Raw genomic sequence first — 21,266 nt, 5'->3', positions numbered from 1 at the left:
ACTTTGATTTGGACATTTTAATACGTGCATTGATTTGGACTTCAAACCCAATAAAATCGTTACACTTTTCATTCTAGTTGAGTTTCAAAGAAGGTTTGGTTGCTCTGATTGAACAAAATTAAGTTGCTTGGTTCAAAGATAACCAGTCCCAATTCCTTTCAAAAAAACCCAAGTGATTTGGCATTGTAATCCAATTCTTAAGCCATGAACACATAGTCTCAAAATATATGCTCTGACATGATCATTCCGATTATTATTACCCTTTTATGTTTCTTCTTCTAGGATCAAACATGCCACAGCCGTCCCTAGCTAGAAGTGGGAAGTCTAATACGATCCGTTTGGCAACGTTCATCTGGCAACAATCAGCTGATTCGTCCAGAATACATTCCTCGTTGAAATCGACTACTCGAGTCGCAATTCTCGTTCGATAGAAAACCCTCGAGTTTATGAACATTTCAAGGCGTGACGAAATCAGTCTTGGTCCTGGATAGGACCCGCGTCCCCTGGCCCATCCGACCTCTCGGTCCCAGCCCTTGGAGCTAGCTTCAATCTCTGGTCATGTCGGTCCGGATTCCCCTCGACCTACTGGTGGCCTGGCCCGTCAGTCCTGGAGGCGGTTCCCTGCCCGAGGATGGCTCCAACCCGCCTCTGGAGCCTGTCATCCCCAATACTGGTCGGACTCTGGCTCAACTCATCCTGGATTTGCGTGGACACTTTGAAAACCCCGATGAAGAGCCCGAGTCGCTCCGGCCTTTTTTGACTTCTTTGGCCATTTTGGTGGCTGATGGATTAGCGGGTGCTTGTGAAACGGCCCGCAATCCCCATGCCACGGCTGTGATGCTCGAAGCCTCGCGGGTCATCATTGATTTTGTTCTCAAACAGATCCAGACCCAATTGAGTCAAGCCTTGACGGAGGGCTTCAGTTGGCGAGATCTCTTGCATCCTTTGTCGGCCTTATGTTCCGGCTCGCCCTCGCTGAGTCGAAGCGATCAAGGCTCATTGGCCTATCTGCTGAGTGCCTCACCCATGCCCATGGGCGTTCAGTTGGTCCAGATGAGCGGAGTGAGTGCCGTTGATTTGGAGGCGGGTGCCCTGGGATCGGGCTTGCCGGCGGGCGAGCCTCATTACCCGCATCGACCCCAGACCGATTTGACCTCGCTGCTTCTGGGTCAGTTAACGTCGCCGGTGGAAAAAGGAGCCTCCCTTCCGTCCAACGAGGCCGGAGAGGGTGATTACGGCCCGCAAGGCCGATCGTTGAAGCATCATTTCACGCGCAAGAACCTTCAGTACATGCACCTGTGCCAAGCTGGCGATGTGCTGATCGATTTATGCGCTTCTCTACCCGAATTGAGTAAGTATTTGGCCATGTGGAACGAGGCCACGTCCGGCGATGGCGTGAGCTTGCCGGCCAGTCAGAGTGAAGCGTCCATTCATAAACGCAGTTTCCCGCAATTGGCCTCGGAAATCGGGATTGCCTGGAAGGCCTTGACCATTCCTTTGTTGGAGCCGTTGACTAATCACCGCTTGCAACGGCTGTGCAAAACCGTGATGGGCTGTTTGGTGGCCTCGGTCTCGGTGGCTACGACGCAAAGTATCCTAAGTCTGAATGCCAACGCCAACTTGAACACGGCGGCCAGTGCGCCGAATACGGGTGGGCATTTCGTCAAAGTGAGTCATGCCATCAAAGAAGAGGATGTGGATTGCTTAGCCGTTGAGCTCATTGAAAACTCGCTGGAGTTATTCAATTCTGTCATGGCCCTAATTAGGGACTCGACCCGTGCGGGAGGACACATCCTGCAGAATTTCACCATGATGGGCGCGTGGATTTTGTCCACGGGTCTCTTGGTTCAACTCACTAATACCAGTCAAGCCAGCTTTGGATCGTCCATGGAGAAGAAGGACAAAGGTCGTGGGATCAACTTGGCCAAAAGCCAGCAAGGGTTTGGGGTTCTCTCCGTGGCCTTGGGCTCACAGGCTTTAACCTTGATGGCCTCTCTGTTAAGTGACCTCATGTCAGAAGTGGGCTCTCCAGACATTGATCCTGAAGAAGGAGCCGGCAATAAAATCGAACCCGCCACATTTGACCTTTTCCATCCGTTCACCGCTACCCAGAGAGTAGCCTTGGTCTTCAAATCCGTGCCATTCCTCTCCCTGATGTTCAACGTGGCTACCATCAGCTATCGAAAGTCGTGCCTGTTCAAGCACGGTTTGAACAAGACAAAATCGTCAAGGAGATCTGGCAAGAGTAAAAAGGACATGGATCTCCGCACTACAACCATGGATGACATTGAGGATGATTCCGACGACGACCAATATCATTCGAGCAATGAAGATGACGACGATGACGACGACAGCGAGCCATTGTTGGGCAAATGGATCGCGGAAACCATCAGCAACCAAGAAGATCCGCCTTTAACCGCCAAAGAAGCCATGGATCAAGATGAGAAGGACGTGAACGAGAAGGAAATGGTCGAAAGTGGATCAGGGAACATGCTCGTTCCAGATCGTGGGGAGCCCACAGGGTTCATATCTCTCGCCTCTCATGTGTTTTTGTTCATGAACAAGCATATGCTGACTGTGGGTTCGGAATTTGTCAAGTCCTACATCCACGCCAATGTGAGTGAAGCTCAATTGGCCTTACTGGCAACGATCATTCGAGACCTTGATAAAGAGATTGTCAACTCATCGTCTATGGAATACCATCTTAGTTCTCTCTACTCAGAGTTCTCGACCACGCTGTCGAGCCTGTGCCACAATCTCTTGGCTTGCGGATACTTGAATGAACACTTGCAAAAGTCGCTGCTGAACCAATTGAATGTGTCCCCGTGGAACATGAGCTCGTCCTGGCCGTTGAAAGTTCTCCCCAGGACCCTGTCCATCCTGGCTCAAACACTTTTGATACGACAAAACAACGAAAGTGGTCTGTATGCGGCCAAGCACACGCATCTCTATATTATTGTTTGGGAGAAGACCCTCGGTTCGTTGACTGAGCGTGTGACCCGACCCGTGCAGGAGGATCCACTGGACGATCTGAATGTGGAACACGCCCAGTTCTTGCTCTTCTTGTTCCACGCCCTCACTTTGATGCAGAAGAAGCAAGTCTTGCTTCTCACCGCTCGATCCATCGTCAAGTCCTCGAGTGTGGTGAACACGGAGGAGATCTTGCAGGTATCTCAACTTCGCCATCTCTCTCGATTGATCCTCCTTCTGGACTATCTGATGAGAAACCTGTACGAACCTCCTAAGGATCTCATGGAACAAGTGCAGTGCAACATCTTCAAACGCTATCAGAACACGAGCATCCTTCAGTGTCCCCCCAAATACTACCATTTCCAAGACATTGAAAAATCTTTCCTGGATCGCGATGAGTCGTCGGATGACGAGATCTACAAGCAGAATCCGATATTCTACAACCTCCTGCCGACCAAAGATCTCCACACCTCGGGAGATATTCCAAAATTGGATGGATTGGCGTGCAGTTTCCTCTTGGGAACCACGGATATGCTGCCGTATCACAGCATGTACGATAGCCTTATTCGAATCCTCCAGGTCCTATTCCAAGCTGACCTTCGCTCCGACTCCAAGACCAACCAGGAAGCTTTACTAGCGACCCACTACTGTTTTCAATTGACTTGGCGAGTCCTCCAATCTTTGCCCCCGTCAACGGAATTTCTTCAAAGTCTCATGTCCCCGGATCAGAGCCGAAATATGCCTAAAAGTAGCTTGATCCATGCCCTGTTGGTTTGTCCACGTACTCAACACAAGAATCTTGGTCCGTGGATCCGAGATTCATTGGTGAAACAAGGCGTCATGAACACGGAGGCCGAGACCTTGATCAAGGCCATTTCCACCACCATCAACCGAGTCTCGCATGACATCAAGGTGCTCCAGACGTTTCTCGAAGAGCTCCAATCCCGATCCAAAACCGACGAGACACCCAAATTCATGGATCTGATCTTGTTGGATGTGATCGTGGCTAAGATTCACATCAGTCTAGATAAGATGATCCAAAGCAAGAAATCTAGCCAGACCGAGCTGAACAAGAATCAAGCAGAGATCTTCACCAGTCTATGCCCGATTCTGATCGAGTTGTTGAACAAGTTCATGACCTATTCCAAGTCCACTATTTTGAATGGGATGCAAACACCCATGGAAAGCGTCACACGGTCAGCCTTGATGAAATGTCTCTCCGTGTCCGGGAACAAGTGTCCCATGACCCATCGATTTGCCGCAGCTTTGCGTGTCTTTTATCCCCAAGATCTTTGGCAGAGCTTGAAGGAATGGAGTGACGCGTCTCTTGGGGCATTTCCGCCCAATTCCACGTGGAACAGTTTATCAGCGGGATCGGCGGATCTCTCGCCCTATGATCCGTACATTCATCAGACCCTCAAGACCCACATGAGCACGTTGTCCTCCATGCCCGATGATTGCAAGCATGTCATGTCGCTGAAACACGGCGTGGACAGCTTGGTGCGTTTGTACTTGTTTTGTCAGGAAATGCCCAACATGCAACGCGATTTGGCCCCTCGATTGTTCCCCGTTTTGTTGGACATCTCGACGGAGAACTTGGCCGAATGCACCTCGTTGGCCTTGGAAGGCTTCCTCGAGGAGCAGAATAACTTGACCTCGTTGGTGTACCAAACGGTCTTGGGCAACGTTTTCGAGGTTCTCATGAACGCTGGCCATGTTCAAACCCAGTGTGTGGGTGAGAGAATCCTCCAGGAGATTGTCAAGTTCCTGGATGACATGTTAGAAGATCCAATTGGCAGAAAAGTTCTGGTGGATTTCTTGGCTGAAAAGCCTGAATTTGAGCTGGTCCAGATCATGCTCAGCATTGGATCTCCTCATTTGTCGCCCGAGTTCACCTCGAAAGTGCTGAAACTCTTTAATAGTCTGTTCGAACACGCCGATAAGAATCCGTCGGATCCACAGATTGAGACGCTATGCTCCTCCTTGGCCAGATTGGCCCAAATCCCCACCTCTCGTTTGGAGTCTTGGCTCGGACATCTCGTTGGGGGTAAGTGCACTCTTTTTTTTTTTTTTAGGAGCTTCATTCATTCAAGGCTATATTTTCTCACACTCACTATTTTCCAGGTTCGTCCGCACAGATCACCGAAAACCGCCACGTTGATGCCATCCACGAAAATCGGATCTTGTTGCAATCCTTGAGCAAATTCTTCGTCAAGGATAACACTCCCATTCCAGAGGATGTATCCCTGACGATCTTGAAATGCCTCCTCCCCATGGCCCAACTCTTACTCTTGCCTGACCATCCGGGTTTTGGCTTCACGGATCTGATGTCAGTCATGGCTACTCTGGCCAATGCTGGATCCGGCATTGGACATGTTCAATTGTTCGAGGCCACTCTGGATTGGATGGTGGGAGTGAAGAAGCGATTAGTAATTAGACAAAGGGAAAAGACCGATTCGTGTTCAGTCAGTGATGAGAAGGACTGGGATTGGGAATCTCCTCTTCATTCCGGTGAGAACGCATCCGATATGAAAGAGCGACTTCAGATGCTCCTTGTCACCAATGCTACTCAGATTTTGAGCTACGTAAGTTGGACACTGGAAAACATCACAACACCTAATTTGAGCTAAGTTTTGGAAGCAATCACTGAAATTAACGTTCTTGACCTTAAGCAGTGAAAAATACTTTTTGAACAAGTCTAGGAAAGAAAAATTAGTAGGTTCTGAAATTGTTGAACAAACGTTGATGTGCTATTAAATCTATACCCTTTGGGAAATGCATCTCCAAATTATTCAGATTTATAAACAACGTGTCATTTTTCCTGCAAACAGGCTGCCAATATCGTCGAAGCTTTGATCCTGGTAGTGGATCATGAAAGTGGAACTGCTTCGTCCACAGCGGTGCGATCCACGTCACCGTTTGATGGCGAATCTCAAATGGAGAATGACAGCGATTGGATGGACGATCTCCCAGATGACGAGGACTCTGGAGAGGAGGATTCCGATGATGAAAGTCTGTGCAATAAGCTCTGCACCTTCACCGACACCCAAAAACAATTTGTTCAACAGCATTGGTAAGTTGAGGGCTAAGAGAGAGACAATCATATCTTTGGAATATAAGATCAACCTCAACCTTGGGTTTAGGTACCATTGCCACACTTGCAAGATGGTCGACGGCATTGGAGTGTGCTCGATTTGCGCCAAAGTGTGTCATGCGGATCACGATGTGACTTATTCCAAATGCGGATCTTTCTTTTGCGATTGTGGCGCCAAAGAGGACGAATCGTGCACGGCTTTATCACGCCGCGATCTCCAAACCCAAACGCGTCGGCGATCCGATGATCGTAACAAAACCTCCATGATTGAAGTGCCTCCATCGCTGACGAGTGCTCTTCGACGACGAGAAGGAGATACCTCCACCTCACGATTCGATTCCGACATCTCGTCCAATTCGAGCAAAAAGCGAGATGATGATCCTACCCTGAAAGAGAGGAGGGCCTTGGCCGAGAAACTGGCTCCTTGGAAAGAGTCACTTTTGCGTAAGCTTCAGGAAGCCAACATGCTTCAGGAGCTCTTGGACATCATCCAAAACCTGTACCCCGTTTTGGACGAGGAATCCGAAAAGTATTCCACCATTGGACAATTGGCTAAAACTCAAAAGTCTTTGGAGCTCCTCTACCAAGGTAAACAAAGCATAGATACGACCGAATCGATCATGTTGCCCACCCTTGGATCACAAGAGGGGGCGTTTGAAAATGTCCGCATGAACTTCACCGGCGATCAAGGTAACTTCATCCGACAACTCATGACTGGTCACATGATTCGACGCGTTGTCATGAGTTGTATGTCCTCTGGACTCCACGAACGTCGACAATATCTGGTCGTGTCGCATGAGAAGGGCAAGATCGTGATTCTCCAACTCGCCGCTTTACTCAAGCAATCGGATTCCTCTCAGAAGAAGCTCACCTTGACGCGATTGAGTTCAGCGCCAATTCCATTCACGGTCTTGGCCACCGTGAGCAATCCCATTAATGAAGACTATTTAGCCGTGACCGGTCTCAAGGACTGTCACGTGCTCACGCTGAACCTGTCTGGCTCTGTGACCGATCATTTGGTGCTCCACCCGCAGTTGGATGCCAATAACTTCATCATCAAGCCCATTTGGATGCCCGGATCCCAAACGGAGTTGGCTCTGGTCACCGCCGACTTTGTCAAGATCTATAACCTCGGCAAAGATGCTCTCAGTCCGGAGTACTTCTTCCTCATGCCTTGTGGCAAGATCCGAGATGCCACCTTGGCCTTCATGGACGACGGAACCAGATACATCTTGATCATGTCCTCGGTGGGGTACATCTACTATCAAGCCCTCTCCGACGAGTCTCTGGCACAAAACGGCTCGTTTTACGTGACCAGCATCTTGGAAATGAACCATCCCGAACTGGCAGACTCATCACCCATTCTTCTCGGTGGGGGCGTGTCCATCTACTTCTCTCACACCCTCCGCAGTCTGTTCTTCAGTTACGTTCAGGGCAAGAGTTTCATGGCGCCTCTCCGCAATATCGGGGATCGAGCCGTGGACAATGTGTTCAAACTGTCCGAGTCCAAGTCCGGCTCAGGCAAGAATATGTCCTCGCAAGTCTTATGTCAATGGGGCGAAGTGCCCAATCACCCCGGTTTGGTGACGGCATTCTACCAGAGCACCAACAACCCAGTGCTCATCATGGTGCGACCCGATGTCATCAGTGTGCAAGAGATCAAGGCCAGCACCAAGTCGAAGATCGTGGACATGGTCGTGGTGCGACATTTCGCGTCCACCCATCAACCCCGTACCACCATGATCCTGTTGTGTGAAGATGGCAGTCTGAAGCTGTACATGGCCAACGAAGAGTTCACCAATTTCTGGATGGACCAACGTATTCACCCTATGAGTGCCTTGAGCCTGAGCAAGCCACCGAGGAAGAAGAAACTGCCGAAGATCCATCGCTCCGCCAATTCCTTGTCGTTTCCAGTGGATTTCTTCGAGAACTGCGCGCAAATCAACGATGTTGAATTTGGAGGCGTGGACGTGCTTCAAGTCTACAATGTGGCTCAATTAAAGCACCGTTTGAACACCTCAGGCTTGTACATAGCTAATACCAAACCGAATGGCTTCAACTTGGAGGTGACCAATAACGATCCCAATCAAGTGATTGTCGGCGTGAGAGTGATGATTGGATCGCAGGACCTCAACAAGACACCCAGCTTTTTCGAGGTGTTTGGTCGCAGAATGAAGACCACACCCCTAAGTCAACAACGGTGGTTCGATTTCCCTCTCTCCCGGGAAGAGAGCTTGCAAGCCGATAAGAAGATCACCATTTTCTTCGGCTCGCTTTTGGATGTGAGTGGCGTCACAATCGTGGATTCCGTCCAGGTTTATGGCAAGACCAAAGAGGCCTTTGGTTGGCCGGAAGATCAGGATGAGACCGGAGTTGGTCCAGCCAGTGCAGGCCTCCACCCACCCATTACGGAATACCAAGACCCGCAACAAACGTCGCCGGCCAGTCCGTGGGAAAATTTAATTGTCGGCTGTTTGACGATCGTGGACGGTTACTTTCATTTGAACGCCTCAATGCCAAATTGCCAGAGGTCTTTCGATACCGACGAGACTCAGACGTGCTCTGATGGCGAAGAAGACGACAGGGCAACCAATCCAAGCAACCAATTGGGCGAAGATCGGGATAAAGCCTCCAAGGAAGAGGCCCAGTCCCTCTGTGATCGACTCATCACCTTGTCCACGGCTAAAAAGATCGAGGACCTCGCCAGGTCCATTATGTCGTCCTTGTTCACGAACAAGCAAATGTTCCATTGTCATAAGGATCAGGTTCTGTTGGAGTTTATCACCAAGGATTGCTTTCACGATCAGGAATTCCAAGATGTCGAGAAATTCCACCGACTGATCTTGACCATTAGAAGTGTGACCCTTTCACGACCGCAGAACTTGGTCAAATTCGCCGACACCCATAACATCACGGAGATCGAGACGAGAGCCACGGGTCAGCCAAACGTAGAGCGCCAAAAGTTTATGTCCAAGCTGATCGATTGGTTCTGGCATTTGTTGGATTGTCGTCCCGTCAATGCCTTGACTGGGTCCCTAGGGCAGCCCGGTCTTTCCCATGTCGAGGCCACGGTTCAGGCCTTGGTGGAGATCCTCCATGGCTTCACCACCAAAGATTTTGACTCTGTCCCTTTTCTGTCTGGCATTTACGCCAAGTTTTTGATGGCTGAGAACGCCCAAGTGAGTTTCTCGGCCAAACAGGCCTTGATCCGGGTGCTACGGCCCAAAATCCGACGGCGCAAGGTGGTCATTCCAACTCCGCCCACTTGTGGATCGCCAAATCCACCCCAGCCCGGAGTGGCTCCACCCCTGCCCCCGCCTCCACCCGCCATGCCGGCTCAACATCCCGAGGACGAGCTTCAATTTCACGATGCTTTTGGACAGAACCCCGAGGATGCCGATCATCATGCGCTCAACCTAGGACCCGGCGGGATCCCTTTGGGCGGGATCGCTGGAAATCTGGATGCCCTCCTACCTCGTTTGGGCGCCGCTGGCCACCTTCATAACGTGTTGGACGCCATTGGTGGGGATGTGGATGACGAGGCTATGGTGGAATTAGCGATTGCCTTAAGCCTTCAAGAGCAACAAGGCGACGTGGACATGGATGACAACCTCCAGCACGGTTTCCGAGGACTGCAACAAGGCCTGGAACAACTGGCCAATCTCGATCAAGACCTGCAAGGTCTCCCTGCTCTTCAAGGCCTAGCTGGTCTGCTAGGTGGCAATCTCGGCGGCAATCTGGCCAACCTCCAGCATCACGAAGGCCATGGGGCGGGTCAGAACCGACACCAACAGCCTGAGGCGGCTCTGGACCGAGCTGGAGCCGGGGGCCAGGACCCGAATCATTTCTCGGATGCCACCTACTCAGTCGCTAGTGATGACGAAGGATCCGCCATGGACGGTAACGATGACAACGCCTTGCAGACGCCACCTGTGGAACGTGACCAAGAGGCATCCGGTGGGGGCTCCGAATCCGGTGGGAGTGTCATTGAGAGTTTGGCTGGAGAATCTCAGACCTCGGCGCGATTTGGCTCGGATGTGGCTATGCCCAATGAGACCAACGCCCAGACCCTCCAGACCCTTCAGGAGGAGGATTCCGAATGGGAAAGGAACAATGCTCGACTCCATTCTCTCCGCTTGATCATCTTGGATCAACTTTTGAAGAGTGTTCCCGAACTCCGAGAACTGGGTGGCATCAGAAGTATTCCGTTCATGCAAGTCTTGCTGATGCTCACCACGGATCTGAACGCCAAAAGCGACGAGGATCGGGAGATTTTGGACAAATTGCTCCAAGTCTTGTCCAATGAACTACAAATGGAACAAAAGTGGACCGAAGAGGGTGGAACTGCCACACGTACTCCAAGACGAGAATTGCAATTGGTCATCATGCGCCTCTTCAGTGTGCTCATGTCTCGCTCCAAGTCGTGGCAAGGGGGTAATAGGTCTGCGAACGCGTCTGACTCAACAAATCCAAATTTTGTCTCTCACAGTACGGCTGCAGCCTTGCGATCCGCTGGATGCATCGACCACAATCTCTTGATATTGAGACACTTGCTGGAATTCTGGAAGAGCAAAGCCATTGAAGATGGCAGCATGAAAGTGGGAGGCAGTCTTCTGAAAGCCCAAACTTTGGCCACTCCTCCGGATATGTCTCCGTTCTTCTTAAAACAGTACGTGAAGGGGCACGCTCATGATATCCTGGAGGCGTATCCCCAACTCCTCACCGAGATGGCGCTGAGATTGCCGTATCAAATCAAGAAAATAGAAGACTCGCAGAGTGAGAAATCCGCTCTGGTTTTTGACAGTCAATGGCATCACATTCTGTGCGAATACATGATGACTCAACAGACCCCTTTTGTGCGACGTCAAGTGCGGAAATTGCTGCTCTACATCTGCGGCACCAAAGAGAAATACCGCGAGCTCCGAGATGTTCATTCCCTGGAGTCCCATATGAAAGCCATCCAAAAGATCATATCCCAGGATGTAGCCGAGAAAACCTCCCACAAGCACGTGCGATCGGTCATGAACTTTTCGTACGATATCCTCCTCCAATTGATCGAACACTTCAAGGCATGTGTGGACATCAGTGCCACACGAACCCAGAATTGGCAGCGATTCTGTCTACAGAACCCGTCAGTTCTGAAATTCTTGTTCCAAATCAGCTTCATCCTCGACGATGGCGTCAACCCGATCGTGCTTCAGTTGCTCCAAAACGCCCTCTGTCTACCCAAAGTCAACCCGTCTCCTCCCATTCCCGTGAATATTCCCAATGCTGCTCAACGTCGTTTGATCCGAGGCGCTCCCCGATTCAGGATTACTCGCGATCCAGTTCCAGTGGCCGAAGATAAAGCCCGATCTGAAGAGCCCGATGAAGTGGTGGTGGAAAACAAGGCCGACCGAGCCCTGGCCGTGGAATTGGTGGCCCAAGTCAACCAGGTCCTCCAACGGAATCTTTTGGCTAAATTCGTCGAGAAGTTCCTACTGGAGTGCAACGCCTCCTCGGTTCGTTGGCAAGCCCATGCCCTGATTGTGACCCTGCAAGGGAACTCAAGCCTAAACGAGCAGCAGGAAGTGGTGGACATCTTCTGGCAATTGTGGAACCAATCCCCCGAGCACGGCCACAAGGCAGCCCAATTCGTGGATCTACTGGGTTACTTCTCCATGAAGACATTGACCGACGAGACGAAAGTGCGCGCTTACATCGACGAGGCCGTCCATATTTTGAAGACCCAGAACCAGATCTTGGCCAACCATCCGAACTCGAACATCTACAATTCCTTGAGTCGATTGGTGGACTTTAGCGGATACTACTTGGAGAGTGATCCCTGTTTGGTTTGCAATAGTCCCGACGTTCCTTACGCCATGTTGAAGCTGTCGTCGTTGAAAGTGGATACCAAGTACACAACCACCACTCATATCGTGAAGTTGTCCTCCAGCTTGTCCATCAGCAAAATTGCTCTCCGAATCGGCGACTTGAAGCGACAGAAGATGGTTCGAACCATCAACATCTACTACAACAACCGGAGCGTCCAGGCCGTGGTCGAATTGAAAAACAAGCCCACCATTTGGAACCGGGCCAAGAAGGTGTCCTTAACCGCTGGCCAAACGGATATCAAGATCGAATTTCCTCTGCCCATCGTGGCGTGCAATCTCATGGTGGAGTATGCCGACTTCTATGAGAACATCCAAGCCTCGTCCGAGACACTCCAATGTCCCCGATGCTCAGCCTCGGTCCCGGCCAATCCCGGAGTGTGCTCCAATTGCGGCGAGAATGTGTTCCAATGTCACAAGTGTCGCAGTATCAACTACGATGAGAAGGACCCGTTCCTCTGCAATGCCTGCGGCTTCTGCAAATACGCCAAGTTCGAGTACACTCTCACGTGTCGGCCGTGTTGTGCCGTGGACCCAATTGAGAATGAGGAGGATCGGAAGAAAGCCATCTCCGGGATCAACACCCAGTTGGACAAGGCCGACAAGACTTACAAGCAATTGATTGCCAATAAACCCAACCTCGAGACCCTGCTCTTGAAGGTGTCTGAGTGCTGTTTTGACGATCCAATGGGGGGAAGCTCGATGGCCACGGTTGGTGGTCTGTCTGGGGGAAGTTCTAACGTGAACCCCTACATTCAACAATTGGCCCAGAAATACTCGGGCGAGTGCAAGACCCTCTTCGAAGACCTTAGCAAGACCATTCAGAAGGTCATGGCCACCAGGAAAGAGCTCTTGGCGTACGATGGAGGGCGTCGTCACGGCAACAAGGCCAAGGAAACCACTTGCAACCGAGATCTGTTGGTTAGTTCAGGCAAATGCTACGGATGCGCCGCAGCCTCGGTGGAGCATTGCCTGACTTTATTGCGAGCTTTGGCCCATCAACCCAAGATTCGACATGTCCTCTATGAAAAGGGTCTGATTGAAGAACTGTTGGAGTACAACCTTCGACGAGGATCCGTGCCACTTCAAACGGAGGTGAGGAAACTGATCACCTACTTGACCAAGGACAATTTTGCCGCCACTGAGCATCTCAACTTGCTCTTGTTCAACAAAGTCAAGCTAATCCTGGCCGGGACTCGAACATATACCGACCTGGTGGAATCATTGAGACATGAAATGTCGCTACTAGCATATACCATTCAAAAGGAGGATCAATGTTGGGAGGAGAGGTTGCGATGCGTCATGCGGATCTTCCTCTTGACAACGGAGTACGAAAAATCGTCGCCAATTGTCATGGAGTGCGTCACGTTTCCGTGCTTAAAGATCCTGCAGAGTCTGGTCAGACCCGTGGTCAAATTCCGACGAGGCAAGGAGAACAAATTGAATGACCCCAGCTCCTGCCCATTGGAGGGCTATGATTCCGTGGCCATTGATGTGCACAAATGGATGGATAAAGATCCTGAGCAATCGTTCCAAGTTTGGGAGAAGACTTGCGTCAAGCCCAAATTCGCCGGACCTCTTCCGGTTCCCAACAAGAACAACGAGGACAACAGTAACGAGTTGTACTTGAGGCAAAAGTACTTTCGGCGATGGCACGAGAGGACGTTCCGGAAGAACGCTGTCCCCTTGCAGATCCTACCCTCCTCGTGGTTGAAACGGGTTCTCTTCAACCCAACTTCAGGCTCGGCCCGAGAAGTAGCTTGCCATTTGGTGGACAACTTCTGTCACGTTCACGAGCGGAAGAGAGACATCTTGGACCTCCTCACGACTTATCTGGATGACTTGGGCCAAGCCGGTGAGTTTGGTGCCGACTTCGCCGCCCTCTATCAACGCCTCATCACCACTGATCAGTGGAAATATTACTTGGCCATACGAGGCACTTTGTCCAAGATCGCTGATCTCATGATGAAGGAGATCGAGAAGCTCAATCGACAAGAAGAGACCACTTTGAGCACGGATTTGGCTCAAGGATTCGCACTCAAGACCTTCAGCAACATCTTGTCCATGTTCGTGGCGGTGGATCGAATCAAAGGGGCTTACAAAGGCCGATTGATCTCGACAGTTCTTCATGGATACCTCCTCCTCAGACGACTTGTGGTTCAACGTACTAAACTGGTGGACCAAACACAAGAGAGGCTTCTGGAGCTCTTGGAGGACATGACATCGGGCACTGTGGAAGAGACGAAAAGTTTCATGGCCGTGTGTGTGCAAACCATTCGGAAGTACCCCAAAGATGATCAATTGACGCCCATTTTCATCTTCGAACGCCTCTGCAACATCATCTTCCCCGAAGAAACCGACACTGGCGAGTTTTTCATGACTCTCGAAAAAGATCCACAACAAGAGGATTTCCTCCAGGTATGGATTCACATACGCATGTTTTACCCCTTTTAGCGCCTAAACATCGTTCTCCTGATTTTTATTCCATAGGGCCGAATGGTGGGCAATCCGTACAGTAGCAACGACTCTGATTTGGGCCCGTTGATGCGTGAGATCAAGAACAAAATCTGCCGCGATTGCGAGCTCGTCGCTCTCCTTGAAGATGACAATGGCATGGAGCTCCTAGTCAACAACAAAATCATCTCCCTGGATCTCCCAGTGAAGGATGTCTATCAAAAGGTCTGGTTGGCCGAGGATGTGCACGATGGGGCGGGTGAGCCCATGAGGATCGTCTACCGAATGCGAGGTTTGTTGGGCGATGCCACCGAAGAGTTCATCGAGAGCCTCGAGAGCAAGGACCGGGAAGATCAGGATGAGGAGGATGTGTATAAATTGGCCAATGTGATGGCCGATTGTCAGGGACTTGAAGTCATTCTCGAGCGGTTGGAGAGTGTGAAGGATGCACAGTACTCGAAGCAACTCCTAGCTGTGTTACTCAAGCTCTTGGGTCATTGCATCAAGGTAAGAACTTGTATCGTAGCTTTCCGGTAGAAAATGTTGTATTAGGACAAGCGCAGAAGTTTTGATGGTAAAAATATATGTATGTTCATTATTATTGATCAGCAGAGCGCTTCAAAAAGGTGCAAGAAAGTATGCTCTTACACCTGCTACAAACCAGCAAAATATAAGGAAAAGTTCATCACAATGCAAATATTTTTCGCTCTGTTTACTTTATTTTTAATTATGAAAGGGTAAGAAGGGTAAAATGCGTTGGTTATTTAAGTAACACTTTATATATTCTTTGGACAAAAACAGCTTGGTGAATTTTGAATGATTTTGATACAAACCACGTTAACGCGTTGATGCTCTGGCAGAGCATCAACAGCTTTTGCCCACATACAAAGCAATATAAGGCAATTAAGACAATAAGAGTCAAAAGTATTGAAATAATATTTCAAATAAGAAAAGGAATGTTCTGATTTTTTTTTAAATCTCATTTTTAACAAAACAGGGAGAAAATCAGTGGAAAAAATCAATATTTTGTGTTAAAGCAGTGACAAATGCGAATAAGCAAGATAATGCAAAAAGAGCGAAAAAAAAATCAATTTGCATGTTTTGAACAACCCTGTTGATCAGTCAGGAACGGGAAATTAATTTCTCCTGATTGAAATGCTGGCCTGTGATTAAAATGGGAAAATGTGAACGGTTTGATAGAAAGTGGTTTGGTTAAAAACAATCATTACTTTGACGATTTGTGCGACGACTTCAGAACTCAAATTATGTCCCTTTTTCTCGTGAAACCAGACCAAAAGAGCCAAAATAGGGTTTTATCTGATACAAAAAATTAGGATCTTCTACTTATGTTTCTGCCTTCGCTTTATTCATTTTCCACTTAAAAACCAACCATACAATTTATTTGTTCTCACGTACTTATCCATCATTCAATTTTCGTTCAAGGTAAAAAAGAACAGAAGTAAATTATTGGATCCCTCGCTGAAGACCATTCCCATCCTCCTGGGAAGTCTGGAGTTGTGCCTTGCCTCCGGAGAGACTCCCTCTGCTACATCAAGCGTAAGCTCTTCCTCCTCGGGTCCCTCGCTGAGCGAGCAAGTGCTCGAGATCATGGAGAAACTCTTGGTCGAAGCCGCGGCCAATGACGATTGCATCCAAGCCTACGTCCAATTCGCCTCCAATGGGGTCGAACCCAAGACCATGGATACGCTCTTGGAACAAGCCATTCGACTCAAATCCGGCACGAACCTTCATCAAAGTCTCATGCGAGTCTTGCCATTCCTGGCGTACGGACACGACGACAAAATGGCCTTGATAGTGCGCCATTTTGCTGACGTCATGAACCTGGACCGATTCGACAACGAACACACCATCGAGGACGAGTCCAAGATGGAGGCCTTTGTCGTCATGTGCGACGGGATCGAGCGTAACAAGATCGGCAACACCATGAAAGATCAAATGATCAGTCTCGACATCCTAGGCAAGTGTATCACCTACATCAAGACACATGCTCCTCCGCTGGCCTCGGTCATGACCAAGAACGAGAATCCCTTGTGGAAGGAGTTTGTGACCCGACCGAGCCTGAAATTTATCTTGAGGGCCATGGCAGGCTTAGCCGTGGAGCACGAACCTTCTCAGATGCTGATCGCAGACAACTCCATCCCAGTTTTGCATCAAATGGAACAAGTCTCATCTGATGAGCACGTGGGATCGTTGGCCGAAGCCGTCCTGGAAGCTCTTGGAGGTTGCGATCAAGCCCAGGACAAGGTGAAGGCTGTGCGCCAACAGACCAAGGCCGAGAAGAAGAAATTGGCCATGGCCATGCGTGCCAAGCAGCTAAAGGCCATCGGTCTCAAGACCAACGATATGGGTCAAGTGAAAGCGGACAGTAGCTTGCTGCAGCAATTCGGACTAGCCGAAGAGTCCGGACTGAGTTGTAACATCTGCCGAGAAGGCTACAAATACCAGCCCAACAAGGTTCTGGCCATCTACACTTTCACGGTCCCGTGTCCCGTGGAGGAGTTTGAGTATCTACCCAGGAAGACCATGGGTTACTCGACAGTGACCCACTTCAATCTGGTCCACGTGGAATGTCACACGGCCGCTGTGCGCCAAGTCCGAAGTCGAGACGAATGGGAGTCGGCCTTGTTACAAAATGCCAATACCAAGTGCAATGGTCTTCTTCCTCTGTGGGGACCTAATGTGGCCGAATCAGCCTTTGCCACTTGGTTAGCTCGGCACAACACCTATTTGTCGGAAGCCACACACAACCAACGGGACATTGGCTATCAATCCACCACGCATGATCTGAAGTTGCTTCTTCTCCGATTTGCCGAGGTAAGATGGGAAGCAACAGTTGTTGTTGCCCAGCCTCTCATTTGTTTCAATTGACTCTTTCTTCCTTCAGGATCGAAGCTTCTCCGAAGAGTCCGGCGGAGGTGGACCCCAAAGTAATATGCACCTGGTCCCCTATTTGATTCACATGGCTCTGTATGTGTTGAACACCACCCGATCCTTACCTCGTGAGGACAAGAACTTAAAGGCGTTCCTGGATTTGCCCAAAGAGAAATGGCTGGAGAACGCCTACGTGGCTGAAGGGCCACTCTACTACGCCACACTTTGTCTCGTGATGGTCTCGCCCAAGCGTTGGTCCTCAATTCGGATCAAGATCCTGCAGAGATTGCTTCTCACGGCTCATGTCAGATCGGTAAGTGGATTGGATTTATTCGATTATTTGGTACGAAATTCACCTTGATCCATTTGATTTTAGATCCATCCCCGACCCCCGAAAACTATGACGGCCGAAGAACGTTCCATCAAGGACTACGCCGTTTACAAGAAGATCATCCTGTTCTTTGCCCTCATTGATCAGTTCTTCTCGAATGTTTTCAGTGGAAGCATTTCTCGGAGGACCTCGAGCGAGTCGGATTGGCCCACTCAATTGGCCGAATGGATTCGGAAGAACGACGACGCTCTTCTAAAAGCCACCACTCGGGTCTTGTCCACATTCCAAAACGATCTAATGCCTGCCTGCTCGGTGGATGAAATCGTGGACGTGTGTGGACTTCTGGAGGATATCCCCTCGCCCGCTAGTTTCCTCTTGGAAATTTTATCAAATATGTAGAATAAGCTTTTTCAATTACTGATTGTACTGTACATTAGTTTCAAACATAAACAGCAGAATTGTCCGATGTCGTACTTCAGATTTACAACCGCTACTAGAACCACTAAAATGCCACTACATTTATTTTGTAATACCTCTACTATAGTGGCATGAGCCGCAACAAAATTTAGTAATGATTTATGAGGAAAAGATGTTTTTCCATATGAATACAGAGATGGAAATCCCAATTGGCGCCCTTTTCAATAGTAGGTTCTTTCTCCTCCATGGTACCTACTACCTAGCACCTAAGGTAACTTCTACAGTCGGCCTCGTCAGGGGAAAATTTCAAAGCACTGGCGGGAAAGCGTGGGGATCGGAAGTCAATTTTGTTCACGGAGGTTCAAGGGCGTTGTGCCTTTGTCTTCAATAGACTGGTTCAGGGAGAATGACTTGTCTTTTTACACTCGCTTTAGAATATAAGAACAACAGACAAATGTTGCGTTACAAAAATTGCTGAAAATGTCGAACACCGGAAGTACAACTGATCATTGTTGTTGGTGTTGGTCAAAGAACTCGAAACTTTGCCCCCTTTTTAAGCTCAGCCGCCTACCAATGGCACAATCCCCAATTTCAATCATCATAATGTCAACGTCGTTATCTAGTGCACATATGGTTTTCATCATCTGAAATAGAAGGCACACTCTTAAAACTGCACCACATGCACACTAACGTGGTTTAGACATCCAGTCGTTCAGTCACTCCCATCAGGTCCTCCTTGGCGACCCCAACAAGACTCTTCTATAGAATTTGTGCGAGTAATTTTTCTTACTTGGGTCAATTGGTACAGCAAAATGCCCTAGTTTAACATCCGTTAAATGAAATTGTATATGAAAGTTTCTCTGGATAGGATGTTCTTTCCTTTCCTTTGGCCAAGGGAAGCTGAATAGAAAAGAAAATGTTCTTTGACATAGTCTTTGTTGGCAAGGACACTTGAACTCCTAGAAGTCCTGAAGTCTAAAGTAAACCAAAAAGTCGAATATTTCATGGATGATCCTCACACACTGTTTTATCAGTTAAATTAAAAAAGGAGGTATTTTCGTGGAGAATCAGCCACTAGAATCTGGTTAGGATCAGACCAACGATGATGGAGGTAAATTCATATTTTAAGGAGGACAATTTTGCTCCAACACCCTGTATGAAGTATCAAACTCGCCTATCTCAAAATGATTGTCCCCTTATCTTTGTGACGAGTTGTGTCAATAAAATTGCACACGTCAATGAAACAATAATTCGATGTATACACCTGTGATTCATTTTCCATGCGTATTCAAGTCTAATCTTCAATCCATCACTGGAAAGAGAATTTTCTGACATTCATAACTGGAGGCCCCTCCGAGAATAATGTACCATGAGTGTACGAGATTTCATCTGTGGAGCACTTACCTCTGGTGCCTTGTTCCTCTTGGCTTCAGTCGTCGCTTTCACTTTATTCTGGCCATCCAGCTCTCCTCGATGCCAAGTCTCCTCGGACTGCAATCAAGCCCGGCGAGATGAAATGGAGCAAGCAAAGATCGAGCCCACTCCGGCTGTAATCTTACTTTGGACCGAGTTAAACGGCAGCTTCGATAACTGGGTCGATTACTTTGGCAATGACTTGGACAACATCAACCACTGCGGATTTGAGTCCGATCAAATTCCACCTCGGATCTCTCGGAATCCCGAAGATCAACCTAACGCCCAGGTGGTGATCTTCAATCTGAATGATCTTCGGCTCGATGATTACGAGGATCAAGACACGTGGAAAGTGGACAACTTGCCCTTGCTCCAAAAGAACCCTTCGCAAATTTGGGCGCTACTCTGGCACGAACCGCCTTCTCGGATCAAAGTACCCCGTCACAAACTGGCCTGGTTAGACGAACTGTTCAACTGGACCATATCGTACCGCCGTGATAGCGACATTTTCTTTCCCTTTGGTTACTTTGTGGATATTCCTTACACCAAAGTGCTCAAAACACCCTGGCGAGAGCTTTGGGTACGGAAAGGGGTGGTCTGGCAGTCGGATGAGTGTCAAACTAACAGTAAAGCCAAGAAATTCATCGACAACCTCGCTCAATACAACCATCGGAACTTCAATGTCAAAATGCTCGGGGCTTGCTCAAAGAACGGAGACAAATTGGAAGAACCCGCCAAGTTCTGGGCTGCCTTGGAAACAGACATCTGTGACGATTACGTCACAGAGGGCTTCTTCAAAGCTCTGTATAATGACTACGTGCCCGTTGTTTTTGGCGGGGCCGACATCGGCTACGATGAGGTGGCCCTACCCGGCACTTACATTGATGCCTTGTCCTTTTCTAGTCCTGAGACCTTGGCCGATTACCTCAAAATGATTAGTAAGGATTCGCGGGAATTCGGCCAGTATGTGGCGTGGCAGCACAATTTCCAGGTTATATCTGGACGCTTTTGGGTCTGCCCGTTCAGCCAAGCTGTGATCGAGGCGGCAGAGGAGAAAAAACCGCCCAAACCAGTACTTAAAAACTTTACCCAGTTCTGGGACCAAAAAAGATGCTACGGAGATTATGAGGATGCGCTTTTGTACTCCATGAGAGCCTCAGTGGATCAGTAAACTTCAGTTATTGCTGTACTAGGTCAAATTAAAAAAAACCTCTTTTTCTATTCACCTTCACTAATTTTGATGCATCGGGTGATATCCTCTTAGCTCGCACGGTGGTTAAGAAGTCTTGTCAAGTTTTTAGAGAAATACCAACACACGTTGGCGTTTTTTGAGTTCGCAAAGCCATGAGGAACACCTCTAATTTTATTGCTTCATGTATCTCTAGCTCACATGAAAATCTCAAATCAAAACCTATTTTATAAAAATGCATTTAGACCACCCTTAACTAGCATGTGATCTAATTAACCAACTAGGGTTCGGCGACGTCATGTAAAAAATGCATACAAAATGTAAGTTAAATGTAAACAAAGACTGCCATGGGTTGAAAGTTCGGACAAACAAAGTCAAACGAGTAACCAATCCGTGTCAAAATAAATAGATAAAGGTAGCAGAAAATTCAAACTAAACGTAAATCGTCATTTTCAAGGTCAAAATCTCAGATGTTCAGGTCAAGATCAAAAATGTTACTGCAATATGACAGTTTGGTGGTATATTCAGAATCAATCACAATTAGAATCTTATTTGCATCATACTCTGGACAAGAGGGAAAAATTGTTCTGACCAGCACTTAGATTTCAAACCAATGCCCTCAGATGTCTCATGTAC

At 48.7% G+C, this 21,266-nt stretch overlaps 2 protein-coding genes across 2 annotated transcripts; both read left to right on the top strand.

Moving 5' to 3' along the window:
- Nucleotides 1–558: 558 nt before the first annotated feature.
- LOC131893354 (E3 ubiquitin-protein ligase UBR4-like) lies at nucleotides 559–18,074 on the top strand. The gene is made up of 8 exons (XM_059243351.1): nucleotides 559–5,017; nucleotides 5,095–5,555; nucleotides 5,802–6,043; nucleotides 6,114–14,352; nucleotides 14,425–14,895; nucleotides 15,832–17,223; nucleotides 17,294–17,593; nucleotides 17,657–18,074. Exons 1-8 carry the CDS (start codon nucleotides 559–561, stop codon nucleotides 18,008–18,010), a joined length of 15,918 nt encoding a protein of 5,305 aa, XP_059099334.1. The 3' UTR covers nucleotides 18,011–18,074.
- A 1,192-nt stretch (nucleotides 18,075–19,266) lies between these two features.
- LOC131877109 (alpha-(1,3)-fucosyltransferase C-like) lies at nucleotides 19,267–20,666 on the top strand. Its single transcript, XM_059222685.1, has one exon. It carries the CDS (start codon nucleotides 19,398–19,400, stop codon nucleotides 20,610–20,612), a length of 1,215 nt encoding a protein of 404 aa, XP_059078668.1. The 5' UTR covers nucleotides 19,267–19,397; the 3' UTR covers nucleotides 20,613–20,666.
- Nucleotides 20,667–21,266: the final 600 nt, after the last annotated feature.

This window comes from Tigriopus californicus, chromosome 2 (genome assembly GCF_007210705.1).
Source record: "Tigriopus californicus strain San Diego chromosome 2, Tcal_SD_v2.1, whole genome shotgun sequence".
In the NCBI taxonomy this organism is placed as follows: domain Eukaryota; kingdom Metazoa; phylum Arthropoda; class Copepoda; order Harpacticoida; family Harpacticidae; genus Tigriopus; species Tigriopus californicus.
This window is presented reverse-complemented; position numbering and strand designations above follow the sequence as displayed.

Excerpts from the sequence above, each read along its gene's own strand:
- LOC131877109 (XM_059222685.1), top strand. The coding sequence starts at position 19,398 with ATGAGTGTACGAGATTTCATCTGTGGAGCACTTACCTCTGGTGCCTTG.
- LOC131893354 (XM_059243351.1), top strand. The coding sequence starts at position 559 with ATGTCGGTCCGGATTCCCCTCGACCTACTGGTGGCCTGGCCCGTCAGT. Across the intron at positions 5,018-5,094 it reads GCTCGGACATCTCGTTGGGG|GTTCGTCCGCACAGATCACC; the intron begins GTAAGTGCACTC and ends ACTATTTTCCAG. Across the intron at positions 5,556-5,801 it reads CTACTCAGATTTTGAGCTAC|GCTGCCAATATCGTCGAAGC; the intron begins GTAAGTTGGACA and ends TCCTGCAAACAG.